Genomic DNA, 27,252 nt, shown 5'->3' on the forward strand with positions numbered 1-27,252 from the left:
GTTCTAATAAGTATCCTGTTTTACCTACACGAAAAAGAGTTCCCAACCTAAATCTTTCGAACAAATATGAGAGAACAGCATGCAACGTGGAAGAAATCACCCCTGCCAAAGCACTGCAGTGCCAGTACTGAATGCTGGCAAGGTCAAACCATCAGCCAAATGAAGACAATGGAGCTACTACAAGATCATAAAAGATAAAACCATACAGCAATTTACCAGTATAGGCTGAATGAATTCCAGAACAATGTAACTGGCCATACCATCTGTATCTGACTCTGATATGGCGGTGCTCGCATTCTGCAGCGCTGCATAAGACCTTGATTTCTCATATTTTACATGCAGTGAGAAGGATCAGATGTGAAAAATGGAAAATGGACATATAAGATAGCACTAGCTGGAGCAAATCACTGAAAACAAATGCCCCACAAAAGTTCATTCATACCATAGCAGTAGCTGAAATTACAGAACATACAATAAATCTGTAGAAAAGCCGGTTATGTAACTGCTAGGGTGTTATCCTGAGGGTTTAAACCTACAATGCATTTTTTACATTGTGGTGATCTTGCAACCACCTTATGAAGAAAGGAAAGAGGATGATATGAACTATTACTTGAAGGGTGGCATGAGAAGGAAATTGAACTCTTGGCATTTCACGCTATGTAAATATTATTTACAGAACTAATCATCTTAAGAAACTATCAGGATGGATCTTGATCGATCAAACTGAAACCATTTAAGAACTTGACTGAACCTTAACCTTCAGCGATATGGTCAAGCCATTCGACTAGCTGCTGCGATGTTGGTCTTGACTTAGGAGCAGCAGTCACACAAAGCAGTGCTATCTCCAGGATTCTGATCAACTGGCTTTCATTCTCCTTGTCATATATGGTTGGATCAAATACTTCAGTTTCCCTGTCTTCCTTCTTCATCTGAAGCACCCAGGACACTACATCTCTGCTCCCTTTTGGCCTGCACATGTCCACAGGCCGCCGCCCAGTGAGTAGCTCCAGAAGAACAATTCCAAAGCTGTACACATCACCCTTGTAAGTAGCCACAGGTGACTGCCCATATTCAGGTGGAATGTAGCCCAAGGTTCCCACTACATCTGTTGTGACATGCGTCTCGTATGCGCATATGAGCCTTGCCAACCCGAAATCAGCCAAATGAGCTTCAAAGTTCTCATCCAAGAGGATATTGCTTGACTTGATATCTCGGTGCAATATATGGGGCTCACACGACAGGTGCAAGTATGCCAGCCCCCTTGCCGATCCCTGTGCAATCCGTAGCCTCTTCTGCCAATCCAGCAGGGCACCACCATCAGCCCTCTCATGAAGCCAGTAATCCAAGCTGCCATTCTCCATGTATGCATAGATCAGTAGTCTGTCATTGCCTATCTTGCAATAGCCTTCTAGCAGAACAAGGTTGTCATGCTGGGCACGTGATAGTGTTTCCACTTCAGCTTGAAACTCCCGCTCAATCTGAGAGTAATCGCCTGAAAGCCGCTTGATTGCAACTCTCCTCCCATCTGGTAGTGTTGACTTGTAAACAAGTCCAAAACCACCACAACCAACTATATAGGCTTGATCAAAGTTGTTGGTTGACTTCAATATATCTTCAATACCAAGATCCTTGTTGTTCTGGAAAAGCAGCACCAAGCTTGAGTTCGGAGACTCTGAGCAGTCATCAGCATTCGCTACTGCCTTTGGATTATGCTCCTGCATTCTTGAATGAATAATCCTTGATATAACCACAGAAGCAATACACAAGACAAAAATAACCCCCACTGCAGTACCAAGTCCAAGGGCCACAAGGGTTGCTTTGTTCTTCTTACGATGTGGTGCTTCCGTATCAGGAGAATTCTTTGTGCTGGAGGAATTCCGAGGAAAGTGTAGTGCGTGATTGCCTGCAAAATCCTCACTAGTGAACGTGGAGAATTGGCCTCCTGCCGGGATATCTCCAGACAAATTGTTGTACGAAACATCAAACTTGGACAGAAAGTTCAGCTTCGTTAGAGATGATGGTATGCTCCCACTGAGATCATTGTGGGCTAAATCCAATATTTCCAAGCTCGACATATTTGATAACTCATCAGGAATTGGCCCAGAAAAATTGTTAAAGCTCAAGTCCAGCACATGAAGCTTCACTAGACGGCCAAAGGCTGGCAATATTGGCCCAACAAGCTTGTTATTTGAGAGGATCAGTGATGACGGGAAGCTACTGAGTTGGTTGTACTGCAAGCCTTTACCAGTGGAAGTCGAATTCTTCTTGACGAATAATGGGAGGTCTCCTGTTGACGCCTGCCCACTTGAGCCATTACTTGAAATTAAACTCTTCATCTGTGTAAAGGTTGCAGGAAGCTCCCCACTGAATGAGTTGTTGGACAGATCGATGTAGAAAAGACTGTCGAGGTTGCCTAACCATGGCGGGATCTCCCCATGCAAATTGTTCCATGAAATATCCAGCACACTGAGGCTCTTCAAGCTCTGCAGCCAAGGTGGAACCGTGCCCAAGAGTGCACAGTTCGCCAGGACAAGAACCTGCATTCTCTTGAACCCTTCGATGCCGTCCATTGGCATGGTTTCACCACCACGGAAGTTATTGGTGAGCACCAAGCTAGTTAAGTTGGGCAGGTGCTGCAAGACTTGCAATGCTGATGACAAGTTGGTAAAACCATTCCCCGTAAGAGAAAGGTATGACAGTGATGTCAAATTCTTGAAGCTCTCCGGTAGCTCCCCCTGAAGCTTGTTCCTTGCAAGGTTCAGCGTCCTCAACTCAGTGCACGAGGCAAGGCGAGGCGGTATAGCACCACGCAGCTTGTTGGTCCCAGCATCAAAGTTGTTCAGCCTCGTGAGCAATCTGCAGTCAATGGTAATCTCACCGGACAGCGAATTGTTCCTCAGGCTGACCACTCTAAGCATCGGGCAGCTCGACAGGGATAGAGGCAATGTGCCATTCAATTGGTTGGAAGCCAAGTTTAAGGACTCCAAGCTCCTCAATTTCCCAAACACATCAGGGATATTGCCATTGAACATGTTATATGACAAGTCAATCTGCGTAATCTCAGTGAGGTTACCGAGGTCGTCGTCGAGGCTGCCGGAGAGCTTATTCTCCTGCAAACTTAGTTTTCTCAGCGCTGGCATCATGTACAGATCTTTGGGGAGGCTCCCAGTAAGGCCATTGCCATCAAGGAAGAGGTCGTTGAGCAGCTTGCACTGACCAAAGCCGGCCGGCACATCACCAGAGAAGGCATTCGCCGAGAACCGCAGGACCTTGACCGGCGAAGCGCAGAGCGCGGTGACGTTGATGCCGCCGGAGAAGGCGTTGCCGGTGATATCAAGAACCGTCAGGTTCGGCGCGCCGGGGAACGCGGGGTGCGGCCCGGTGAACCCGTTGGAGGAGACGTTCACCACCTCGATCGCCGGGAAGCCGCCCGCCGGGAACGCGCCGGCGAGGCCGTTCGCGCTGAGGTCGAGGCGCCGCAGGCTCGGCAGCCGGCCGAGCCGCGCCACCGCCTCGCCGCCGCGAAGCGAGTTCCGGGAGAGGCTCCGGTTGGAGAGATCCAGCGCCACCACCCTCCCGAGATCACAGGACACGCCCGTCCACGAGCAGCAGGCGGCGTCGCCGGGGCCCCACCCGACCATCCCGGCGGCCTTCGTGTCCAGGCCATCGGAGAAGGCCAGGAGCGCCGCCAGGTCGGTGGGGTCGCACGTCTGGCTCTCGGAGCGGCCGCCATGGACGTGGAGCAGAACGGACACCACCAAGAAATGGAAGAAGCAGTAGTAACCTCTCATCTCCGCCGTCGACGGAATCAGAAAATGAACCCCTTCTTCCTGCAGGGCATGAACAACTTCAAGAATCCAGGAAAACAACTCACACCACCTTGCAACGAGGCAGCATGAATCTAATCACCAAGAACGAACACGCTCGCAAGAGTCAAGACTCCTCCTCTGGGCAAGAAATCCAGGAGCGCAAGAACGGGAAATTCCCTCTCATTCCGTCCGCCACATGAGCTGGATCGCAAGATTGTGAGGCGCCGAAAGAGGAGGATGGCATCACAGGAGGAAGAAGAAGAAGAGGAGGAGAGTGGGGGAAAGTCAGAGGAGAGAAAGAGACGGTTGGTTTTGACTCCAATGCGGCTCTCATCAGCAGCCGTTCTTCTTCCTCCCAACCTCTTCACCAGATTTGTTTATTCATTCATCGCAAACTTAAAAAAAATCAATTTCCTCTCTCTCTCTCTCTAAAGCTTTCTCGTGTCCTCTTTTCTCTCACTCGCAGACTCGCTCACTGGTAGGCCGCACCAGTGCTAGTTGCGCATTTGATATGGTGACGCAAAGCAAAGGCGGGGGAAATTTAATAAGCGGCGCGTATTTTAGTGGAGAAAATGGGTGAGGAAAATAAATGCCGGGTACTTCGTGGGCTGCTTGGACTTTGAAGAGAGATAGACTGAGGGGGTGTTAGGCCAGTCACAATGGGGGTTTCACTGGTGTGTCATGCACATTTAATAGGGGTAAGACTGAATAAAAAATGATTATTTGCATGAAATGGGGATGAGAGAGAAGGAAAGAGTTTCATCCTGGTGAAACTCGTCAGCGTCGTTTCCAAGTCCTCGGTAACAGAGTGAAACCCCCGTTGAGGCCGATTCGTTTCATTCACCGGATCTCTTGCGTCCGCCTCCGCCGTGCGACCTCCGCATTCTCCCGCGCCGCGCCGGATTTTGGGTACAAATGATCCCAGCAACTTGTATCAATTAAATGCTTTGCTTAGTCTTGGAAACGTCAAAGTGAAACCCCTCCACTGTGGGGATTGTTTCATAAAAGATTTCATTTGAGAGAAGATGGTATAATATTTTGGGTAGCCGTGCAATGACACTAGCCATTGTGACTGGCCTTACATCGAAACGTTTCAACACCAGTATAAAATATTAAATATAGGTTAAAAAATAACTAGTTGTATAAAATACGACTAATTTATGAGACGAATATTTTAAGTCTACTTGCTTCATGTCAACACCCGTATAAAATATTAAATATAGGTTAAAAAATAACTAGTTGTACAGAATGCGACTAATTTACGAGACGAATATTTTAAGTCTACTTGTTTCATGTTTTGACAATTTTACTAATGATGGATTAATTATGTTTAATAAATTTATCTCATGGTTTACTGACGAATTATGTAATTGGTTTTCTTTGTAGTGTATGAACTCCCCATATAACACCTTATATAATACCTTATATGACACGTTAAACTTTACACCTTGATCTAAACACCCTCTCTTGGGCCGTGTTTAGATCCAAACTTCCAACTTTTTCCATCACGTTAATCTATCATACATAACTTTTTAGTCACATCGTATCAATTTTAATCCAAACTAGTAACTTTGGAAGTACCTAAACACACTCTTGAAGAATAAGAGAAAGAGAAAGGGGCAGGTCAGAGTCAAGTCGATGGCGACTGCAACGGGTGGAGCAATTGGTGGACGGGTTACTGTTACCACTAAGCTACGAGTAACGACGGGTCTGCGCTGCAACATCAATGCGTGGATGGATGGATCCGATGCTGCTGCTGGTGGTGGTAGAACTGTGGAGACAGTAGAGGATTATTTTTCCCCGATCATTTCACACATATTAATACATAGTAATAAAAAGACTACAATATATGTATTTTGGCCTGGTTTAGTTCCCAATTATTTCTTCAAACTTTCAATTTTTCCATTACATCAAAACTTTCTTACAAACACAAACTTTCAACTTTTCCGTCACATCGTTCCAATTTCAATCAAATTTCTAATTTTGACGTGAACTCAACACACTCTTTATCAAATTATATTGTAACTATTCTTTATTTATCTATTTTCAATGTAATTATTCTCTGTTTTCATAGACTCCAATGTAATAACTATTTAAAAATAAACTTATTTTTGGATAAATGGGAGAAAAATGAATTTACTATGAAGCGATGAACTAAGTGGTAGTAACTGTTCACTTGCTCAGTATTAATATGAGCTTTTGCTTACGCTGGGAGAACCAAGAACAGTGGAGTATAATGTCCATCTTTTTTTTTTAAGAAAATGTCATGATACAAATTCCTGTGTTTTAAAGAAGACCACCATTGTTGTTGGAAAATATGCAATTTTTTATGTAGTTGCTGAAAATGTTCACTACATGTATGCACAAAATTTACTGTGGTTTTAGACCTGGTTTGATGCTAAATTTTGCCACACTTCCGATCAGTTTTTCTTCTTTTGGGGGAATCGTATTTTTTTTTTTGGATTGACAATTGTGCTAGTTCTTTTCATTTTCTTCACTGGATAATTTTTTCCTAATGCTGTATGTTTGGACTACATGTTCTAAGCTACTCCTTCCGTTCCAAAATATTACTAAAAGTTTTTGTTGGATGAGATATATCCTGATACTATGAATCTCGACAAGTAATATGTCCAAATTCGTAGTGCTAGTATGTGTCCAATCCAACCAAAACTTTTTATATTTTATGATGGAGGGAATATTCCATATACTAAGTATATTTTTAAAATATTTAATTTATCACTATGACGAATAAGGCCATGTTTAGATTCCAACTTTTTTTTCAAACTTCCAACTTTTCCGTCATATCAAAATTTTCTACATATAAACTTTCAACTTTTCCGTCACATCGAACTTTCCTACACACAAATTTTCAACTTTAGAGTCACATCGTTCTAATCTCTTCATACTTCCAATTTTGGTGTGAAACTAAACACAATCTAACCTGTTTCACGCTGTCTTAGTTAATGGCTGCCAGATTAATCCTACATTGACGAATTGATGAGATACTAGTACTACGTTAAACGCTATGGTCATTTGCAGAATACTCCTACTACTCTATCCTAAAAAGAATCCAATCCTAGTAATGAATCTGAACACATATGTGTCTAGGTTCGCTGCTAGTATTGGTTTTTTTTTTATGGAGGGGTACACTTCTAGTACCCCTGGTACGTACTGCTGCTCCTCTTTTGGTTTTGATATGGACCTTTGCATGCATCACTGAATTCTCTTTTCCATCCGCTGAATTTTGTCTGCGTGTAGGTAATGCTCGTCTTTATGAATGTGCAGAATTTTAGGTGAATGGCTGGCTAGTTCAGCTGCTTGGGACATCCAAGAGTAAAGCATCCAAAGGCAAAGTCAGAGCTGTGTCCAGCGAAAAAAAAAAGATTAAAAGACGGGTCGTGAAATTGAAAAGATGAGAAGGAATGAAATGGCAAAAGGAAAGTAAAGCGGGAAGGTCCAAGCTAGGCAGTGTTAGGCTCAGGGTTTTCCAAACCACCGAAACCGGGATTAAGCACGGTTACCGCGCGGTAACCGTATAAAACCGTGTAAAATTTATCAAAAATTTAAATTATTTTTTAAATTTATTTAAATTTAAGGAGGTTACCATGATATTTCTATTACCGTACCTCGCGGTAAGGGCGGTTACCAACGGTAATGTAAACGCTGGTTAGGCCTACCAATTACCTTGCTGGCGATGCAAAGATTTTACTCCAGCTGGTACTCCAGGTAACAACGCTAGATAGGAGTATCAAAGTTGTAGATTCTGGTACAGTACGCGAAAAATTGTCCTGAAAACATATGCTACTCCACTATTCAACTTGTTGTAACGTGGAAACAAAAACAGCAACAGCCTATTCAGGTTGTGTGTTTGTCGATGTTGTTGTGGACGATAAGCGGAGGACAAATTATCATCTGCATTTGGCTAGCTAGCTGTCCGTGCAACAAACGAACTGTAGACCTAACCGATGCTGCTAGGTGATCACTCTGTCAGTCACGGAGACAGACTTGGTTGTTACTCTACCGGTTGTTGGATTTTCTCAACCATCTTTGTGGCAACAGTTCGTTGATAATCATTTTTTTTTCCTTTGGAGAAAAAAAAAAGGGGAAAAAACGCATTCCTACTTTGGTCAAGCACGCTCGTCTACTTGGCGCATGGGCTTAAACGCCTTCGCTGTGGTGAACAGTTGGACGTACGCATGGCGCGAGACGCCGTGGCGTGGCGTGCGCGTGCCGACGCGTGGAGGGCGTTTTCCGCGTGCGAACGAAACGCTCGCTCGTGCGCCGCGGCCGCCGCGCCGCGCGCCGAGGCGAGGCGAGCGAGCAGCCGGCGCGCGTCGCGCGTCGCGGGCGCGTATGCTACGTATGTTCAGTTCGACGCGCGCGTTGCGCGCGCGCACGCCACCTCGTCGGTTTCTTTCCGCGCCACCGCTCGCAGCTCGCCTCGGTGGAGGGGTGGATCTCGGGGCCTATATTTGTTCTCTGACTCCCATATTCGTCCTCGGATTCCTCCTCTCGAGTCCTATATTCGTCCTCTAGGATTCCATATTCATCTTCTAGGGTTTCATATTCGTTCTCTGGAATCCCATATTCATTTTCTAGGGTTTCATACTCCTCCTCTCGAGTCCTATATTCATCTTCTAGGGTTTTACATGAGTCAGCTCAACCCATAGGGCTCGGTTGTTTGAGCTCATTATCTTAACGACTCTGCTCGGTTCGTTAGCGCTAACAAGCTATAAAAGATTAGGTTGGTTTGGAAGCTACTCTTTTTTTTCACATTATAAATTATTTTACATCTTTTGATCAATTTTTTTTAAGTTTGATCAAGTTTATAAAAAATATACTAATATTTTCAATTCAAAAGAAACATATTATCAATATATTTAATATTAACTTTAATAAAACTAATTTGGTATTATACATGTTACTATTTTTTTTATAAATTTGATGAAACATAAAGAATATTGACTATGAAAAAGTCAAATAACTTATAATATAAAACAGAGAGAGTAGCTAGATAAATTCGTTAGGCTATCGAGCTATACCTCTAAGTATATATGAAGACTATGAGTTCAAATCAATCCGAATCACGAGCTTTTAAGTTTTTTTTTGTCCACACCTACCTCGGTGGCTGGCTTGGCTTTGCTTTTTCCGCCTATATTCTTTGCTCCGCCCTGCAAGCAAAGCGGCTTCTCAAATTGCCCATGCATCCGTTTCCACTGGACCTTCTCCTACGCAAATTGCTCATGCATCTGTTTCCACTAGACCGGGCACGTTTTCGCGACCCGTTTTTGGACCGATTCTCTCGTCCGTTATTTTCAGCGAATTTCTCTAGAAACGGCGACTGCGATTCGGGCCGTCCTATTTTTACTCGGTCTGAAACTAAGAAACACATGCATGGACGACGTTGCTAGCTAATACTAATATTTAGTATTACACGGTTTGACACTATATATTCACAACAAATTAAGACGACTGTATATGAAAGCGATTAAATTAGTGAGGACTCAGGGTCGACCCGGTTCTTCATTTCTTTGCATCTTATTCACCAGAATATTGAAACGGATTGTTTGCTCATATTTCAAATATTATGTTTTCTTTAAAAACTTCCCTTTAGCTTAGACCATTTATTTTAACTATCTATTAAATTTATTTCTTAAAATATTTAATATATTTAATTTATCACTATAATCGAGTAGATATATAATTCGTAGCAATAATTTACCTAATAATCTAATCAAACAGCTAGCTATAGGGAGGATCAATGGTGAGCATGCATTTTTGGTTTTTCTTCCTCTTCTTATTTTTTTTAGAGAAAATCCTTCCTCTTCTTTTTTAAAAAGAGAGCAAAGCATTAGAATTTGGCCAAGTGGCTATATATGAAAGAGCAGTAGAGTCCTCAATGCGGTTGGCAAGGTAGCTTTGTTCACACTTTTGGAAAGTTATATTTGGGGCCCTTGATATCTTGAGTGTAGCCCAGAAAAGGCCATCGTTTCTGTTTGACTCTTACCTTGGTTCGTTAAAAAAAAAGCTTGTGTGGCATTTTTCAAAGCCAATTAGATGGCAATTTGACCATTAAACTTTGTTATCGCTTTGTGCCAAAGTATACTAACTAGTGTCTCAATATTAGTAGTAACCAATTGTGTAGCGAGTCACAAGTGACACCTCAAATTAAAGTTGTGTCCTACTAGTAGCTATAGCAGCCAACATCCTATATGCTGTGCTTGCTGTGTAAGCAAACATCTATGCCCCTTTTTCTATGAACAACTGAACTGAACTGCAGTCTGAACATATATGCTACTATGCCTCAAATGCTGAAACATTGAAGAATTGAAGCAAAGCCATGCTTACTGCTCAAGTTATACATAGGTAATCAAGCTAGGTGTTTCTTACACCGAGGTGAATATTAATAACACGTTGACGCAGCTTAACATCCGCGGCGTCCGTGACGGCCACGTCGGGGACACATGATCATGACATTTTCTGCAATTTTGACCCAGAAAATCTGCAGAATTCAGCCAAAAGCAAGAGCCTACTGGTTGCTGGGAACGAGACGTGTGTTTAACGTTTATGCATCTGATACTAGAATATGGAGTATAGATCATATAGACTGAACAAGTACAGAGAACTTTGCATTCTCCAATTGCAGAAAAGAGAGATATATGTGCATTGCTGCATTGCTTCCATGGCAAGCATGTTTCCTTCAGCTTTCCACGAAAGGTTAATTACTGCACTATCTAGCTACTAGTATTAGTATAATCAATCGCAGTTAGCTATCTCTAAGCTCACTGGATGGTGTGTTAAAAATGGCAGCTTGGTGCTGCTGCTGCGTTGACGTCGCCAAGTCAATATCTCGAACGTGGTGTAACCGTTGTGCTAGCTCCGATAATACTATACTACATTACTAATATAATCGACTAGCTTTGCCTGGGATCACGGTTCAGAAAGTTCAGAAATGCAGAATCACATGCAGTTGATTAATTTAATTAATTAACCTTCTTCTTCTACTACTACCCCAATAGTATCGATTCGAAGAACAACCTGGCTGTCGATTTGCATGCAGATCGTGTCCTGTTCCCATATGGTGATGACAGTGAGAAAAGGGCTGGGATCATACAGTGGTCAGTGGAGTTGCTAGATCATGTCAGACCAGAACTGCATGCCAAGAAGATAGTGCAAGCGTTGATCCTGAAAAAGAAACCGAATAGATTATCCAAGTTTTGGTCGACACACATGACCACCAACTCCTCACCTAGTCACCTTGTTCTGCCCCCACACAATACAAGTCAACTTCCCAACTTGTTTTGTTGATGAGCAGGAATCCAATTATTATGGCATGATATATTGCAAATCAATATAGGATGGAAAAGGCTATTACATTTTTCGATTTTCCTTAATTTGTCAAGAACAAATAAAGAGGCAAGATTAACTAAGGACGAGGCTTGCAAGGAATTCATCAGTTCAGAGTGTAACAGTGGCAGAAGAGATCGATTAATTAAATCCCCTAAATCATGCCCTTGATTACGGTAAGAAATTAATTCATATGGGTGGATCGATCACGTACGCACTAAGCCAGTCTATGCAGAGAAACATGCCAATGCATGCTAGCTGAATTAAGCTTTGCATTGCATGTGAGTATGTGACGCCAAGGCAGGCACTTTGAGCTAGCTAGATGAGACATTAGCTGCTAATTAATAACTTATTAAAACTAAGTAGAACTGGTTACAGCTAATATTTAAGCTCAGTTCTCACCCATTAACAATTAGGGTAGGTTGATCCGTTAGGTGCAAACCCACAAAATTGTCAAAACCAAAACAAGATTCGATTCATACAAAACTTAGGTTTCTATATGCCCATAGGACTCTAACCAAGAAAACAGGACGACAAAAAAATCAGATAACTTTGACTTCAGCGCCAGTTAGTTAAACCTGCATTTTTCATACATGGAATCTTTAATTTACTCCATATATATATATATATGCATAATACTACATCATTAATTTCTGTTGCTTGCAGTATCATACAGTTGAAAGCGTCTTTTTTTCTCTTTTTGAAAAAAAGGTTCATTTTACTTCCAAACTATTTCTGTTGAACACTTAACCCCTAAGCAATTTTTTTCAGCTTATTTTACACCCTAAATTATTTAAAGCGGTTCAACTTGCTTTCTAATAATATTTATTTTTTTAATGAATGGACTGGAACGGCCAATACATGAATGATATGTGATAATTATTCGAGAATATAAATAAATAAATTAACTGTTATGAAACTGAAAGGTGGATTTAAAACATATAAGTATAAAAGAACATATATTAAAAGTTCTTTTAAAAAAGGGGAATTTGCAAATTTGCCACCGGTTTTTTCAATATTACAAGGATGCCACTCGAATGATAGTTCTAGTGGCATTTTTGCAATTTTCTAGTGACAGTCTTGCAATAATGATTTAAAGTAGTGGTAAATTTGCAATTGCCCCTTTAAAAAAATAACATACCATTTAGAAGCTCAGAAAAAGCATGCTGCCATTTGCATTCTCCTATTACGAACAGGTTATAAATAATCTAGAAGCAAGAAGAGCTTGAAGTAAACGCTACATTGAAACGTTTACATCTGAAAGCGAGATGAATTTAAGTTTAGATCTGCAAGACGGCAGCAAGTTCAGTCAACACATGCCGGCGGCGCACGTGGACAGTCGTCGCACGCTGCATGCGATGGATGGTTAATTTGCTCGTCATTTCGATCGCCAGCCACACTGCCGCTGGAGCTAACGTAGCCACGTACGTACGCATCAAGATTAGGAGAATAATCTCTCGGACAAACGGAAGCTTACGCGAAAATTTTGACCAAAACTTGTTTGTCTGATCTGCATATGCACTTGGCAGCTGGTCAGTGGCAGCAGTCGTAGTCGGCGATCTAACGATGTTGTGGTCTCCAGCGAGTCTTAATTAGGGGGAAAAAATGATGAGATCACCAGATCGATCAGACAGCTGCTGCTTAATCGTTCATTAAAATACCAGTCATTGTCGAACAAGTACAGGTTTTAGTATTGCAAATTTAGCTGGATTTTGAACTTGATGTTGAGAGGGAAAGAAGAAAATTTGATTAATAAGGTCTGAGTTTATTTCAAGGAAGGTATATATGAGAATCGTACGTTGGACCGGCTGTACGTTGAAGGCTTGAAACGCGTTGAGCCGCTCACCTATATGTCCGTACCTAAGCTCTCTTCTGTCAAAACATTATCTAAGAAATTTGTTAATTATAGGTTTGGAGAAAGAATAATGTTTATGCAATTTATGATTGATGGTCCTTAATACTCTCTATGATCTCTCTTTTAGCGTTTGAGTGTGTGTTTGGCTGTGTGCATTTTAGTGATGCCGAGTTTGGGAGTGCTCTCGGTGTAATTGGATCACCTCGATGTATACTTGACTGAGATAAGTGAAGCTTCTATTATTATAATAAAACATATTTGTTTTTTTAAAGGGATGTATTTCTTTAAAGAAAAAAGAAAACAAGAAGGAGTAGACCACTCGACAGTCCTATCCAGTTCCAGGTTTTTATGTTTTTTGATGGGTAGTAAGAAAGACCTCGACCAAATTCAGTTAAAAAAAAAAAGGTCACGAAGCCTAGCCTCTCGACATGCAGAATCCGCTCTAACTCGTGCTTTGAGCTCCCTGTCTCATATATGATGTTGTTCACCATAGGTCATTTCTTAACACAAGTTTTTTTTTTATCAATGGACATGGAGTGATATTTTTTAAACCAACTCCGTGCAAATTTAACTGCATTTAACTACCTCTAATTTAAATCGCATGAAATTTAGAAACTAAATATATTACTTAGGTGAAAAATTAAAGCCGTCCATTTTTTGAACTTATCAAATTCAAGGTGGAATCATGTATTACATTAGGTTCATCTCTCAATTTAAAGCATGTTTGGGAAGAAACATATTTCACAAATTGCACAGTTAAGGGCCTAGCTAGCAGCAGGGCTCCTTCAGAACATATACAAAAATTTCAGGATTTTTACACGAATTACTTCAATTTTCATAAAAGGAATCTCTAAAATTTCTCCATTCCAAAGGAAGCCTAATATTGCGCGGAATATATGACGAATCTACCCTCCTAATTTGTTGATTCGAGACCGAATCTCACAAGGGAAAAGAAGGAAACCAGAGTGATTTTAGATATGGGTCCATGAAAAAAAAAGAACTGGATGGATATATATAGCTAGGAGCATGAATGAGATGGGCCTCTGCATTTGGCGTACTAGCTATTAGCTGCAGGTGGTGGTGGTGGTTAAGTGTCAGCCTTTCAACTTTTTCGCAAAGCTAAGCATGCATGCCTGCCTTGGTGTGGTGCCTAGTAGCACAGTACCAGTGATGATCCTGTTCGATGAACACGAGAAACCGGCCGGCCATGGCGACTGTTTTCGCGTCAATGATCATCATTAGGATCGCTTAATCGCCAGGGATTAATTTTGACGTGCATGCCCAGGCGACCACCACTGCTAATGCAAGCATAGGTTACCACTTGTGTGTTGATTCCAAATTGTGCCATTTCCACTTCTAGTGCCGTGCATTTATTCATGCCTGCATTTCACTTTCACTTCACGTGGGTTCCTTGATTCGTTGCTAATTTTCTTTAATTTGCCACAGGCAAGTGTTTCTTTTTTTTTACTGTTTAGTGATTTGCTATATGTTCAAACTGTAATTAAGCCGCTGGTCAATGTTTTACAGTTGCAGCTGTTCAAGGTTTGAAATAATGATGCAAACCAATTCCAGCTGAAAATTATGCGTGTTCTTTCAAGCTTCAGAAGTTCAGATTCTGGGTGCTGGGCCATCGATCAAAATCAACCGTACGTTTCCAAGAAAGTTTTAGTTGGACCATCCAAAGGTTCTTGTTCTTGTTTTGACTTTGGACTAGAAATGCCGGGGAGAAAATGGAGTATGTGATTCTGTTCCTCCACTTGCACAGCATTTCTACTTCTTTCTGAAAGAACACAGCATTTCTACTTTGTTGGAGTGCAGACCACGACATGGTTCTCCTGATAGCATCGTTCTCCTTTTTTTTTCTTTTTTGGGGCTTATCACAAAAGAATCTATAGTGCACATTGTGACTGCTCAATTCATCACAAAGTATTTCTGTTGGTTATTATGATAGACATTTTCCAGAAAAAAATCTTTAATCAATGCTGATCAATCATGACAGACTGACAGTATAGTTTTGAGTTTTCATCTGGTGCTCCTCTTGTTTCATTTTTTTATGCTTATTTTATCCATTCATCTTCCACAAAGCTTTTATCCAGGGAAGACCAAATTGCAGGGTGACATACACTGACATGAGGCGACACCACTAGCATCATCAGTGGAGGTTAATGCTATCTGAACTGGGACTCAGATGTCTGATGAATCTTTACACCCCGATTAGTGGAGGTTAATGGTGCAGGCATCCTAGTTAACAAAAAAAGTCTACTACGATCGAGTAATCATATCATTCTTTGACAGGCAGGTCAGTGTGCCTACTAATTAAGCAAGGGAGACATCACCTCAAAGTGCCACGATTGCCAGGCAGCGAAAGGAGGAAAGACTCATCAAAGTGCCATGTGTGTGTGCTGCTTGGCACTCAAATGGCCTAAAGGCTAGACTGGCCTTTCCAGTGCAAGCCATCATGATCCGACGTGGCAAGCAGCACGAGATGGTATATAATGGCTACATGCTAAATGCTCAAGCCTTTTGTCCATTCCATTTGTTGCTAGGCTCGACTAGCCTTTTGCTCAATCGAATCATTTCTCAAACTACTAGGCTTTTATATGATTAAATTCTGGATGGGTATGTATAGACTATAGAGAATGCCCTCCGCTAAAACTGTGAAAAATAGTACTTGGGCCGAAATTTAGATGGAAATCCTGCCCATAGTCTACATAGAGAATAGACTGGATCCCAGGCAAAAACAGCCCAACACAAGCCTATCTATCAATCTATGCCAACCAAGCTTGCATATTGGCATCTCAAAACTACTATCTAGCACTACCCATATATTCCAGGAACACTAAATGTACACTAGAGTAAACGAAAGATTAAATTTGACATGGGAACTAGGCAGGTATGTATAGCTAACTGGAAAACCGGCAACACAACCCATATGGACACCGAAGCAACACAACCCATACGGACACCGAGGCAACACAACCCATACGGACACCGAAGATACCAGCCATGACAAAGTTTACTGCCAGGGATGTGCAACGATTCACGTTCAAGTCGACAAGGTGACAGGTAACCTACAACAAACGAATCCATCCAACCGGTTTACACCACCTATAAGTTAAACGGACCGACCCATGGACCATGGTACGACGGTAAACGCTTTTTGGGCAGGACGGTGTATAACATTCACATCACATGTACAGCACTAGAGAACGGCCCAGCAAAAAGCAAAGAGCGATCAGCACAAGGGGCTGCAACATCTACCTGCCCTTCTCTCGAAGAGTTGATAGGGCGACGATGGTATCAGCTGCCCGAGCGACATTGCTGCTGCTAGCATCGTCTGGCCCAGACGATTGACTGTGCACTCCACTCTGTAAATGCTGGCCTTTTGACTCCTTAGGTACTGCAGTCACCAAGGAAGCATGAGAGTTAGCAAAAAAACAAGTGATGTTACCAACAATGTTGTTCCATGGCAAGAGTTTCCAAGCACCGTACTGGGTGTGGGAGCATTATACCCCTTGGTGACTGCATTAGGTGCTTGAGAGTGCTGGCTTTCTGAGACCATGCCTGCTATTGGAGATGCATCGTCCTTAGGCTCCTTACTTGATGCTGGAGGGTCATGGACATTCGGTGCAATACTCAGAGATAGAGAACCACGGGCCTCAGTGGCCAAAGCTTTAGGATTTCCATGCCCTGCACGTTAATGAAAGCATTGATTATCTACATTTTGTACACAAGAATAACCCTTGAAGTGCTACAGATGATCTGCAGTTGGAAGAGGGTAAACCTGGTGCATGTACTGGACGTGCGGCACCTGATGTCCCATCATGGCCTTTACCTGAATTAAGAACTGGGCTTTGTTGTGATGAAATACTCAATGAAAGAAACTCCTTGTCTTTAGGTGTCACTCTTGGTGCAGAATTGAGACCTTCTGCACCTGCACATTTGGAATTTCCCAATGCCAAACTAGGAACAAAAGATTCACCGCCCTTTGGCCTGATACCGGGAGGTGTCACTCTTGGTGCAGAATTGAGACCTTCTGCACCTGCACATTTGGAATTCCCCAGTGCCAAACTAGGAGCAATAGATTCACCGCCCTTTGGCCTGATACCCGGAGGAGTCACTCTTGGTGCAGAATTGATACCTTCTGCACCTGCACATTTGGAATTTCCCAATGCCAAACTAGGAGCAATAGATTCACCGCCCTTTGGCCTGATACCCAGTGGAGTCACTCTTGGTGCAGAATTGATACCTTCTGCTCCTGCACATTTGGAATTTCCCAATGCCAAACCATGAACAAGAGATTCACCGCCCTTTGGCCTAATACCCGGAGGTGTCGCTCTTGGTGCAGAATTGAGACCTTCTACACCTGCATATTTGGAATTTCCTAATGCCAAACTAGGAACAAGAGATTCACCACCCTTTGGCCTGATACCCGGAGCAAAAATCCCACAACTTTTAGAGGCATTATTTGGTTCTGTAGAAGCACGACCTGAAGGTCCTGTGCTTGGTCTAACAGAATTGCAAACTTGCGCTGCGAGAGATGCTGATTTTCCAGATGGCATCCTTAAAAGGCCATTATGAGCTACAGGTGCCACTCTTGATACCAATGGATCTTGCCTTTTGGCACAATCAGTAGCAATGTTTCCTGATAAAACGGTTTGTATAGGAGAATCCCTCACTTTGGGTTCCACACTTGGAGAAGCCCCATGTACGGGGCCGACAGAAGTAGAAGTTTCCGGCACACCTTTTGGTGCCAGAGAATCATAGCCCTTGGAAATCATGCCTGTTGCAGGAGTATCACATCCTTTGGTGCAAAGACTGGTGCTGTTTTCAGCTACTGCATTTGGGGCATGAGAATCACCATGCGCAACACTAACAATTAATGAACAATTCCCAGTTTGATCCAAAGACCTGTCTTCTGCAGCTGTCCTCGCAGGATCAGAAGATGCTATTTTGCCAGCAGATTTATACCATAATGATGGCTGCAACAGAAGCCAAGGACACAATGGCATCAGAAGAAAGGTGCAGTTAATCACACCAGTACAGATGCAGCAACAGCTATGTGAAATATGAGTACAGATAAACTGGTACAGTAAAAATAAGAGGATGCCTGAAACAAGTGAGGAAAATTTCCAAATAATTTATCCAAACATGAATTCAAAAGGCCTGTGCCTGTTTTAGGCATGTTTGGCTGCTTTGAGAGTTCCCTATATTTTTTTCAAGGCCTTGCTAGTTTCCTAGCCCCTACCAATTTTCTTATTACTCGTTTAAAAAATTTAGCAGATATTTCTTTATTTGACAAATATGTGTGATTTGATAAACAATGTGATAATAAACCATCTTATAAAAATTGCAACACCTGAACAAAAACTTCCTAAAATTGTGCCTGTTGTCGTATGCAAACTTGTCCATAATGTATTAAAAGTATATGAGCATTAAAAGTATCCTTAGTATGGATGTGAACTGAGAAAACAAGCATATGTCACCAGAAATTGTTTCGAAGGATAACAGCAGGGGACAGCCGACTTACACAGTAATGAAGCCTCTTCAAGGTTTCCAAAAGCAACTTCTCTCCAACTAATATTATCATTTGCTTTACCATCTCCTCACGAGTTATTTTGTTTTCCTGTCAAATAAACAATTAAAACATTTTAGTACCCATCACACCAACCAACCACACAGCCAATGCTAATAAATAAACACAGTGTAACTTGTTGGTTAGTTAGTACCTTCAGCTCTTCATAATGATGGAAGAGCAATTCCCTTGCTACCGATGATATATTTTCTTGAATCATGGCAAAAAGAACTCTGAAGGATATCCAAGGGGAAGTTGGTCCCTCAGCATTTCCACTCATTATCTGCATAAAAATGTACAACAAAGCCAAGATCATTTGTCATTTAAAGAAGGGAGGAACAATCTGTAGTGAAATTGGATTGCTCTCAGATCAGACTTCTATTCTACCACTGTTAGCAGTACATGCACATCTAGCTGGAAAACCAGAGTGTCAATGGAAAAGAAGAAACGAAGAAAACTAGGTTGCCTCACAGGTACAAGAGTAGAAATATCCACCGCAACTTCCTTTGGTGATGGGTGAAACCATAAACCCTTCAAACCAAGTAAATAATCTGAAAACAAGTGAACCAAAAAATATATCACTCCACCTATATCAACAAAACATGATAAAAACCTTTAACTATTATTTATCATCTTACTTCGAACTTTCGAGGAAAGCCTGAAACTAACAAGATATTCTAAACGAATATGGGTGCTAAGATGAGATGGCCACATGACGTAGCACTTTGGATTTGAGCAATCATCAACACCAGAATCATATATGTCACTGCTTGGAAAAGAATCTTGTGATCCAGGCATGACAGCCTCCATGTTCCCCAAAATCAACCGGCAGAGCAACATATATTGCACTCCTTTTTCGTCAACATCACAAAGACCAACACTGTCAAGCAAGATATAATGTAAATACATAAACAATTAAAATGGAATGGTCAATACATTTTTTTAAGTTTATAAAAAGTACCTGGAAAATGCTCGGTCTTCTGGTGAAAGATAAACACCAGCACTCAAGCCTGCCTTCTCAGCAGGTTTTCCATTGTTACCAAAACCATTAATTAGGATCCTAACTATGTCATTCTTCCTAGATCCCAGCCATCCATACCTTACATTTGCATCACCACGTTCTTCCTTGGTGGACATCATTTGTTTTTCAAAAGCTTGAAGTCTACACTGTGCAGTGATATCATTCGGAGAGTAGCGGTGGATGTGCAGTATATTATTTGGCGTTGCAAATGGACCCATGCCAGAGAGGAAAAGGTCCTGCGCAAAAAGAAAGCCTTCACTGCCTCGTTCCACAGATGCGATCTTTTTGCGTAATATGTCTGCAGTGGCAGGCTTCTGTGGAACTGGAGGACTAGATTCAAGGACAACTTGCTTCACCACTTCTGGTGGAGAATTTGCAACCTTATCCAACATTATTCCCTGTGTGGCGCCCTCAAAATCACCGCCTACTTTAGCCACTTCATCAGCTTCCTCATCAAAGAATAGAGAAGGATAAAAGCACTTCCCAGTGTCATCAAACCATGCCACAGACCGCTGCTTTCTAGATTTTAGGTTGACCAGGGTCATCGACAAGAAATCAACAAGAACAGGCTCATCGTCCATCACAGCAACAACACTAGATTTATTGCTTCTAAATTCTTCAATGAGAGACTTCATTATCTGCTCAGGAAAATTGTGCCAAGAACCCTGTTTGTAAAACATAACACGGCTGGGCACTCCACTTTTTAGGTAATTGACACAATCACTGGCAAGGTTAGGTCGAGTGCAACAGCATTTGCAGCGCTTGGCAGATGAATCAGATGATGGTCCCTTCTCAGTTTTGATGCGACGAGACTTGCACTCTTTTGACAGGCAGTCATCAACAAGCTTGCGCTTCAAGCACAAGGAATTGGATTCTTGTGGTGATGCCATGGGATAGCTCAGTTCCTAGCAGAACAAATGGAGAAAGATAAAAGAATAAACTAAGCCTAATATGGTATACAACTTAACAGATCTCCCTACATTTTGACTTCAGTGGCGGAGCATGCCCTGTATAAGATAACAAACAGATGTCTCGAATACACAGCTATATCCAATCTGTTCGGCTACTATATCTGTGATAATTAAAAGCTTTCTAAAATAGTAAAATACATGAGAGCCCAATTCGCGTTGCAACTTGCGAGCCAAGAAATCTCTTAGGAACCAACAAAAGAAAATTCTTGACTACATCCTCCACTAGATTAATCCATTAAAACTTAAGTTTCCAAAATATAGAATACATGACCAAATGAATACTCCAGGACCACCAAATCACTTTTATATGCGCCTATAAAAAAGGTAAGCGGTTCAAACAACTGATCATCCAACAAACAAAAATGAGTATTGCAGCAGGAGGGACACGTGAGCCAAAGGAATAGACAAAAAAAAAAACATCCCATAACGACATAGTAAATTACACACACCATCTCAAAACGGCACAAATAGCAGTTCTCGCTATCCATATCGCGACAAAGTGCATTAAAAACATTAATAAGAAGCTAACGAAACCTATTCGGTGACATTAGCAGGCACCCAAACCCTAAAAATACTAGTAGTAATCTACACACGAAGCAAGCCGCTTGACATTCTGATGAAGGGAAGAATAGCACCACCTCTACCAATCCATCAAACAGCACCAACGTAAGGTATCCTTTTATATAACTAAAAAATTCAAACCCTCCACCTGCTATTATCCTGTCTACTCGACTGGAATCAGGGGATGTGATACGCGCTAATCCGCTAAAGCTAAACCCACCCCGTCGACGACATCCACCCATCCATTCCCTAGCAGTAATCAAGCAATCAGAGATACCAACCAGGCCGACGGTCTTCCGAAACACCGGCGAGGCGACGTCGAGGCCCCCCAGAGAGCGGAGACGCACGCCCCCGTCGCCTGACTGAACGGCGCGGCGCTTGTTGTCCCGATCCCGGTGAGAGACGGCGCCGGCGGCTGTGGCGGCGCGGCGAGGTAGCGAGGTAGCGACGGGGAGCCGGGGAATCGAGCGAGCGAGCAGGCGGTGGCGGTGGCGGTGGCGGTGGCGCTAGGGCTAGGGCTAGGTCGCGACGCCACACTCCACCAGCATCGCGCGATGGGGGAAGGGAAGGGGATTGTTGAGGTTGGGGATGGAGATCGCTCGCTCGCTCGCTCGCGAGGCCCGCAACTGCACGCGCCGCACGCCGCCCGGATGAAGCAGGCCACGGCCACGGCCACGGACACAAACTTTTGTTGGGCCTCGGCCTCGAGATAATTTCGGCCTACATTGCGATTTCGGTTTGTGAAAAGGAAACACCACCGACGATTTTTTACGGTAAGAAGTATGAAAAGGGCATTTTGTTAAAGCAGATGGAGCCATTGATTTTCTTTTTATTTTTTAAGATGAAGAATCTTGTTTCTCAAGTAGAAGCTAATATTTTTTTTCCAATAAGAATGAAATATTATTTTAGCTATTTTGAATAACCTGTTGTAACTCATAGGTATTGTTTGGCTAGTAACATAAAATAAGTTCATGCTAATCCTGAAAACCAAGGGAAGAATGGTGCATGAAAGCAGTGAAAACGAGCAAATGACAAATGAAAGTGAAAAATAGGCTGTGCCAACTCCCTAATCCCAAAGCTCCATAGTTCGCTCTTGAGCTTATGAGCTGCAGCCAGAATTTAAATTTTAAAACTTAATTTTAGAGTTACTATAAAACATTGTAGTCCTTGTTTATCAAACCATGCTGAGCGCATCCACATTAAAAATCCCAGGAAAAAAAATACAATTTCCTATGCCAACTCTAAAACTTTCAATTCCGTCTGAGCCGCTCAGTTCACGAAACCAACCTAAAATGTGTTTGATGCATCCTATTGATATGAACAAAATTATATACTACTTTCTCTTTCATATTATAAGACTTTCTAGCATTGCCCATATTCATATAGATGTTAATGAATTCAGGCACACATGTATGTCTAGATTCATTAATATATATATATATATATATATATATATATATATATATATATATATATATATATATATATATATATATATATATGGATGTGGACAATGCTAGAAAGTCTTATATCCTGAAACGGAGGGGTAGTTCAGAGGAGAAAAAAAAAACAGTATCTGGCTGAAACTACGCAAATATAAATGTAAACTAATTACCTTGAATTTGCAATATACAGAGTATTCCACAGGTTTATGCTATAGCTGACTGACAAATAGCACGTGTGTAATGCAGAGTGCAGAGAAAATGCAGAGCCTGCGCGCATATCGTAAATGGGAGTCGTTGGCGGTGCCAGTGCCACTAGCAGAAAACGAGCATTCAAGAACCGAACCCCAGATGCACTGCAACTCCACAAAGGCATAATTATTCGCTTCAGATCTTTTACAGCTAAGCTGGGACTCGCATGGCAGAAATGGATAGCTTCGCCCCAGCTCATTTACACCAACAACAATCCATGGATCTCTCTTTCTCTCTCTCTCTACCTCTCAACAAAGGCCTCACAGCAATTTACATGTACAGATCAAAAGAATTCAGGGAGATCAGGTCAGGCAAAGGTGACAATGGAGCACTGATCGAGCAACACTCCCAGCATTGTGTGTCAGGCATGAGAGCCTGGCTGCATCATTGCTGCTGCTACTGTTGCTTCCTCCTCCAGTTCTCTCCTCCCAAACAAACCAAAATCTGATAACGAGAAGCGAAAATTCCAGCTATGAAATGCACTTCTGAAACCGTTGTCGTGTTTCGCTCCGGTGACGACTACGCCTCCGCTTTGCCACCGTTGATTGCGAGCGTGAAGTATATCAGTATCATTGTGCCCACGCTCGACCTGCGACGAGAAACAAGGAAGAGAAATCAAAATGGGTATAATAGGTTTGTAAAAGAGAAGGAAGATGTGGCTTAGAAAACAAGCAGCTAAAAACACAAGCAAATGATATTTGTACCATCAATGGCATAAATGCGTACCATCAATCAGTGTTTCTGCTATGAATACACAAATAATCTCTTGGAGCATGCAATACAGTTAATGTGTGAACGTGCATACTGACTAGGGCCTCAAACCTAGACAAATGGGCAAGCAAGGGATAGAGTACAGTATGTTCAGGAAATTGTGTAGCAGATTACTATGATAATGACTGACAAGAAAACCACGCCACACTATTCAAGTGCAGTTGAACAGTACAGAGAAGCACACACCAGAACATGGACCACTTGTGGGGGGCATGGTACCAATTGGAAACCAAACTCAGTGTCTCAGACCAGTTGCTTCAACAGCATAGACATATTACAATTTCAGAAAGGCAAGTGACTTACAGAGTTGCAAAGAACAGTAGGATTTTCCGGGGGTGAACCGAAGTAAGTCGATTAAACTTCTTGTTCCTTCCTTCCCCAGAGTCAGTTAGAATAGGTGCACAGGCAGCACATTGTGATTGTGGAGTGACCAAGGCTTTGTTCTGCACCAGGGGCATCTTAAGCTGCTCCAACTGAGATGGCACAACTGTGGAGATAAATATCCAACAAAAGGGCAAAAAAAAAAACAGCTGTCAGTGTTGATGCTGTGGCATACCAGATGAGTGTAGTACAATAAAAAAGGAAAACAAATATCCTTACTTATAAAAATGATGCTAAAATTAAGATTATTAGGCTTGGATGTAAACAGAAGTACAAGCTACTAAAGTCCGAGAATACCAAGCCAATACTTATTTAGCTAAATGTAAAGTTGGAATTGGAGAAACAAGGCTCCTCGATCTGCAGGCCACATATCGTAGGAACATGATAGAAAAAATCCGCTGGATGGAAATACAAGCAATCACACAAAAGAAAGCTAGCCGCTTTTGACCTTTTTCTCATCTACATACAGCTCACGGACACAATGTGATGATGGCTAAGATCAAATGGAACTTCACAAAGATTATGGTTTGAGTTGATCCAAACAAAATATAAGCTGTTTGGTTTTAAGTATGCAAAATGAAAAATTTAGAATTACAGAGACTACAACTTTTTTAAGAAAAAAAGAATTCAGAGAAGAACAGTAGCTTGTTACCCTTAATAATAAGTTTCTTCACCAAGTCATCTTGTTCCTGCTCTTCACCGCTCCTCCTTTCCATGCGATTTGAGCCCTTGCGAGATAGGGCTCTCTGCACATAAAAAATGGAAGGGTGGGAGAGTGAGATAACCACTATCCTTTTCTTTTTGGTCTTATGTGAGTCATTGAACATACAGTCATTTTTGGACTTCCAGTGCAGCATTTATCAGGTTGCTGAGGCAGCCCTTCAATATCCAATACCACATTTGCTGCCTTGTCCATGCTTGTCATCTGGCCCTGCAAGAAATCTCTCACTTCAATGCCATGTGCAAAATCACGTTTAGTAGCCATAAGATCTCAAAGTACTAATAACATGCCCCATCTGCCAATATGATTATATTATTGTACTATCATCTTATACAGCACCAAATGGAAAAGTGTGCTAACATGCTTTACCAACCACTAGTAGGACGTCTCCATACTCTCTATTAGTAACGGTAAGCAAACCATCATTTGGCAAAGCACAACAAAACAACATTATTAAAGCACCAGAACAATTGTACGGAACATAATGATTTCTTACAAGCTTTCATTTGTAAGCTTTGAGACCAAACCAACTAATTATAAAGGCTGCACCTATCTTACTGCAGCAATCATGATGCAGTACACGCACAATTCAGTATCGCACTATCATTAGTTTCTTATACAATCTCCTCAAGCTAATCCAACCTTTCAATGTCTAAGCAATACGATTAAGTAAAGTAGCCATACTTCCAAAAAGAAAAATGCACAGATACAATAGCGCTACTAACCTGCAGTAAACCTTCTTCCATAAGAAAAGCTTACCCCACAGCGAATGTGAAACGTGCAACACGCCAACTACAGACAGGAAAACAAGCAAATGACAAATGAAATGAATGAAACTGACTAACTGATGCAAACTAAAGGGGAAAAAACAGATAGGTAGGAGTAAGAAACACAAGAACAAGCATCAAGCTAGCATTTCATACGAATATTGCAGCCAATAAGTAGGATCTGAGAGGGCCGTGCCAAGATTGTGAAGTCTTTTCCAACCGTGCAAGATCCCCATATGTATGCAATGTTGCAAAGCAGATAAGACAAACGGATAGGTAAAATTAACAACAGCAAATGCATCCCAATTGGCCCACATGCTCTCAAGCTACACCACACATAATGCTAAAACTAAAGCAGTGCATAACCTAGTTGGAAATGGTCTTTGTTGGGTCATTCCTACCACTAGGAATCTGAAGCACACACTTAATAAAAGTGACGATGTAAGAAATGGGTCAGAACTAAAAAGTACCTTTTCACTGACTTTTGCTATCCCCAATTCCCTCAAGATAGAAATGGATCGTGATTCGTGAGTCCTCTCCACTTCTCTGCGGCCTCCTTGCTATCTAAACCTGCAGAAGTAGGTCGCAGCAGTTTATCAGTATCAATTTGTGCTGAAAATGCTCAATGCAATTTGGACCAATACTCTGTACAAAGCAACTAAAACTTTAGTTTGGCAGAGCAGGACTAACAACGATTTTTTAAATAAAAAGCAGAACTGATGCAAATGCAGTTCACGCGAGCAATAAAATACTGATCCTTTTTTTTAGAAAATATAAAAGAAAAGACTAATCTTTTCTCACAGATAACACTGAAAACCCCAACCATTTCGGAGCAATAGCGGAAATACATTCCGGTAAACACGTCAAAAATACTCTTAGTGCTCGCCTCACCGATCAGCCGCAGCCTGCAGCTAACAAGAATGTTAACCACGGCATGTACCGCCTACCAAGAAGGAAAAAAAGCTTAAGAAATTGCTGTAATTTCACAAATCCCTCCCGCATTGCATTAAACTCGGAACTTGAGACCAGTCATAGAAAACCAGCAGCTACATTGCCAAGAACCCAAACAAAACGAGTGACAGATTTTGCAGCAAACAACCCAAGCAGCCCAATCACACACGACGAACACAAGCCCCCAGCTTGGCCATGCACAACAGCCGGATCCGAGCCCTGGAATCAAAGGGCCCGTGGAATGCGTATGATTCTCCGCCCCCAAAAGAAGATGCAATCAAACAACAAAGCACAAGAGAGAGAGAGAGAGAGAGAATGAGGATGCTGCTTTATTACCTGATTTGCTTGCTCGTGAGTTGCTGGGTGCTAGCTCCGATGGAATGGCGCAAAAGATTGAGATGAGATGTGATGAGATGAGAGGAGTGAAGTGAGGAGGTAGCAAAACTGGAATGATACCGGAGGAAGCAAAAGAAGAAGAAGCGGTTCTGGTAATCTGGTTTGGTTTCCGTGGGTTTAGTTCACGAGGCGTCGTTGCGCTTTGGGGGATCCGGGACCCACCTGTCCTGTACCTCACCACAGTTGAAGCCAAAAGAGGCGTGAACCTGGTCCACAGAGCCAGAAACCCCAGTTGCCTCGGCCGGTGGTACATACTGCCATGGACAGCGTCCAGCCATCGGTAACTGGTGTGTGCCTGACAGGTGGGGCCAAGCGTGCGCGGTAACCGAGACGGTGACGAACGGTCAGACGAGGAGCGCTCGGCTTTCTCCTGTGGGCTGTGGCCGCGGCAGCGTAGTCCATGGTCCGCGGCTGCGTCCGTCCACCACCTGC

General features: G+C 42.2%; 3 protein-coding genes across 12 annotated transcripts; all 3 read right to left on the minus strand.

Moving 5' to 3' along the window:
* Positions 1-408: 408 nt before the first annotated feature.
* Positions 409-4,096, minus strand: LOC4337364 (phytosulfokine receptor 1). The gene has a single exon (XM_015781346.3). The coding sequence runs from the start codon at positions 3,789-3,791 to the stop codon at positions 753-755; it is 3,039 nt and encodes a 1,012-aa protein (XP_015636832.1). The 5' UTR covers positions 3,792-4,096; the 3' UTR covers positions 409-752.
* Positions 4,097-16,009: 11,913 nt separating this feature from the next.
* On the minus strand, positions 16,010-21,736 carry LOC4337365 (uncharacterized). Of its 8 annotated transcripts, none has more exons than XM_066309583.1 (9): positions 21,421-21,736; positions 19,548-20,512; positions 19,225-19,466; positions 19,058-19,137; positions 18,741-18,869; positions 18,542-18,637; positions 16,847-17,993; positions 16,524-16,701; positions 16,010-16,411 (listed from the first exon to the last, which is right to left on the minus strand). In XM_066309583.1, the coding sequence occupies exons 2-9, from the start codon at positions 20,495-20,497 to the stop codon at positions 16,405-16,407; spliced, it is 2,829 nt and encodes a 942-aa protein (XP_066165680.1). In that variant the 5' UTR covers positions 20,498-20,512; positions 21,421-21,736; the 3' UTR covers positions 16,010-16,404. The 8 variants fall into 8 exon arrangements, with proteins under 8 accessions (XP_066165680.1, XP_066165678.1, XP_015636164.1 ...); XM_066309581.1 differs by having other exon boundaries at positions 16,504-16,701; XM_015780678.3 differs by having other exon boundaries at positions 16,796-17,993.
* A 1,197-nt stretch (positions 21,737-22,933) lies between these two features.
* On the minus strand, positions 22,934-26,911 carry LOC4337366 (uncharacterized). Of its 3 annotated transcripts, none has more exons than XM_015780679.3 (7): positions 26,761-26,911; positions 25,944-26,043; positions 25,432-25,498; positions 24,815-24,916; positions 24,638-24,731; positions 23,908-24,091; positions 22,934-23,422 (listed from the first exon to the last, which is right to left on the minus strand). In XM_015780679.3, exons 3-7 carry the CDS (start codon positions 25,450-25,452, stop codon positions 23,353-23,355), a joined length of 471 nt encoding a protein of 156 aa, XP_015636165.1. In that variant the 5' UTR covers positions 25,453-25,498; positions 25,944-26,043; positions 26,761-26,911; the 3' UTR covers positions 22,934-23,352. The 3 variants fall into 3 exon arrangements, with proteins under 3 accessions (XP_015636165.1, XP_066166282.1, XP_015636166.1); XM_066310185.1 differs by having other exon boundaries at positions 25,944-26,643; XM_015780680.3 differs by lacking the exon at positions 25,432-25,498.
* Between the last annotated feature and the right edge of the window lie 341 nt (positions 26,912-27,252).

The sequence above is a fragment of the Oryza sativa genome, chromosome 4 (genome assembly GCF_034140825.1).
Source record: "Oryza sativa Japonica Group chromosome 4, ASM3414082v1".
In the NCBI taxonomy this organism is placed as follows: domain Eukaryota; kingdom Viridiplantae; phylum Streptophyta; class Magnoliopsida; order Poales; family Poaceae; genus Oryza; species Oryza sativa.

What these genes read in the sequence shown, in the direction of transcription:
- LOC4337364 (XM_015781346.3), bottom strand. Translation starts at nt 3,791, where the DNA reads ATGAGAGGTTACTACTGCTTCTTCCATTTCTTGGTGGTGTCCGTTCTG.
- LOC4337365 (XM_015780673.3), bottom strand. Translation starts at nt 20,497, where the DNA reads ATGGCATCACCACAAGAATCCAATTCCTTGTGCTTGAAGCGCAAGCTT. An exon ending in ATCATTATGAAGAGCTGAAG is followed by an intron (nt 18,638 to 18,740) that starts GTACTAACTAAC and finishes TTTATTTGACAG; the next exon opens with GAAAACAAAATAACTCGTGA. An exon ending in ACGTCCAGTACATGCACCAG is followed by an intron (nt 16,702 to 16,795) that starts GTTTACCCTCTT and finishes ATTAACGTGCAG; the next exon opens with GGCATGGAAATCCTAAAGCT.
- LOC4337366 (XM_015780679.3), bottom strand. Translation starts at nt 25,452, where the DNA reads ATGGAAGAAGGTTTACTGCAG. An exon ending in TGGAAGAAGGTTTACTGCAG is followed by an intron (nt 24,917 to 25,431) that starts GTTAGTAGCGCT and finishes GATTTCTTGCAG; the next exon opens with GGCCAGATGACAAGCATGGA. An exon ending in GAAGAAACTTATTATTAAGG is followed by an intron (nt 24,092 to 24,637) that starts GTAACAAGCTAC and finishes TTATCTCCACAG; the next exon opens with TTGTGCCATCTCAGTTGGAG.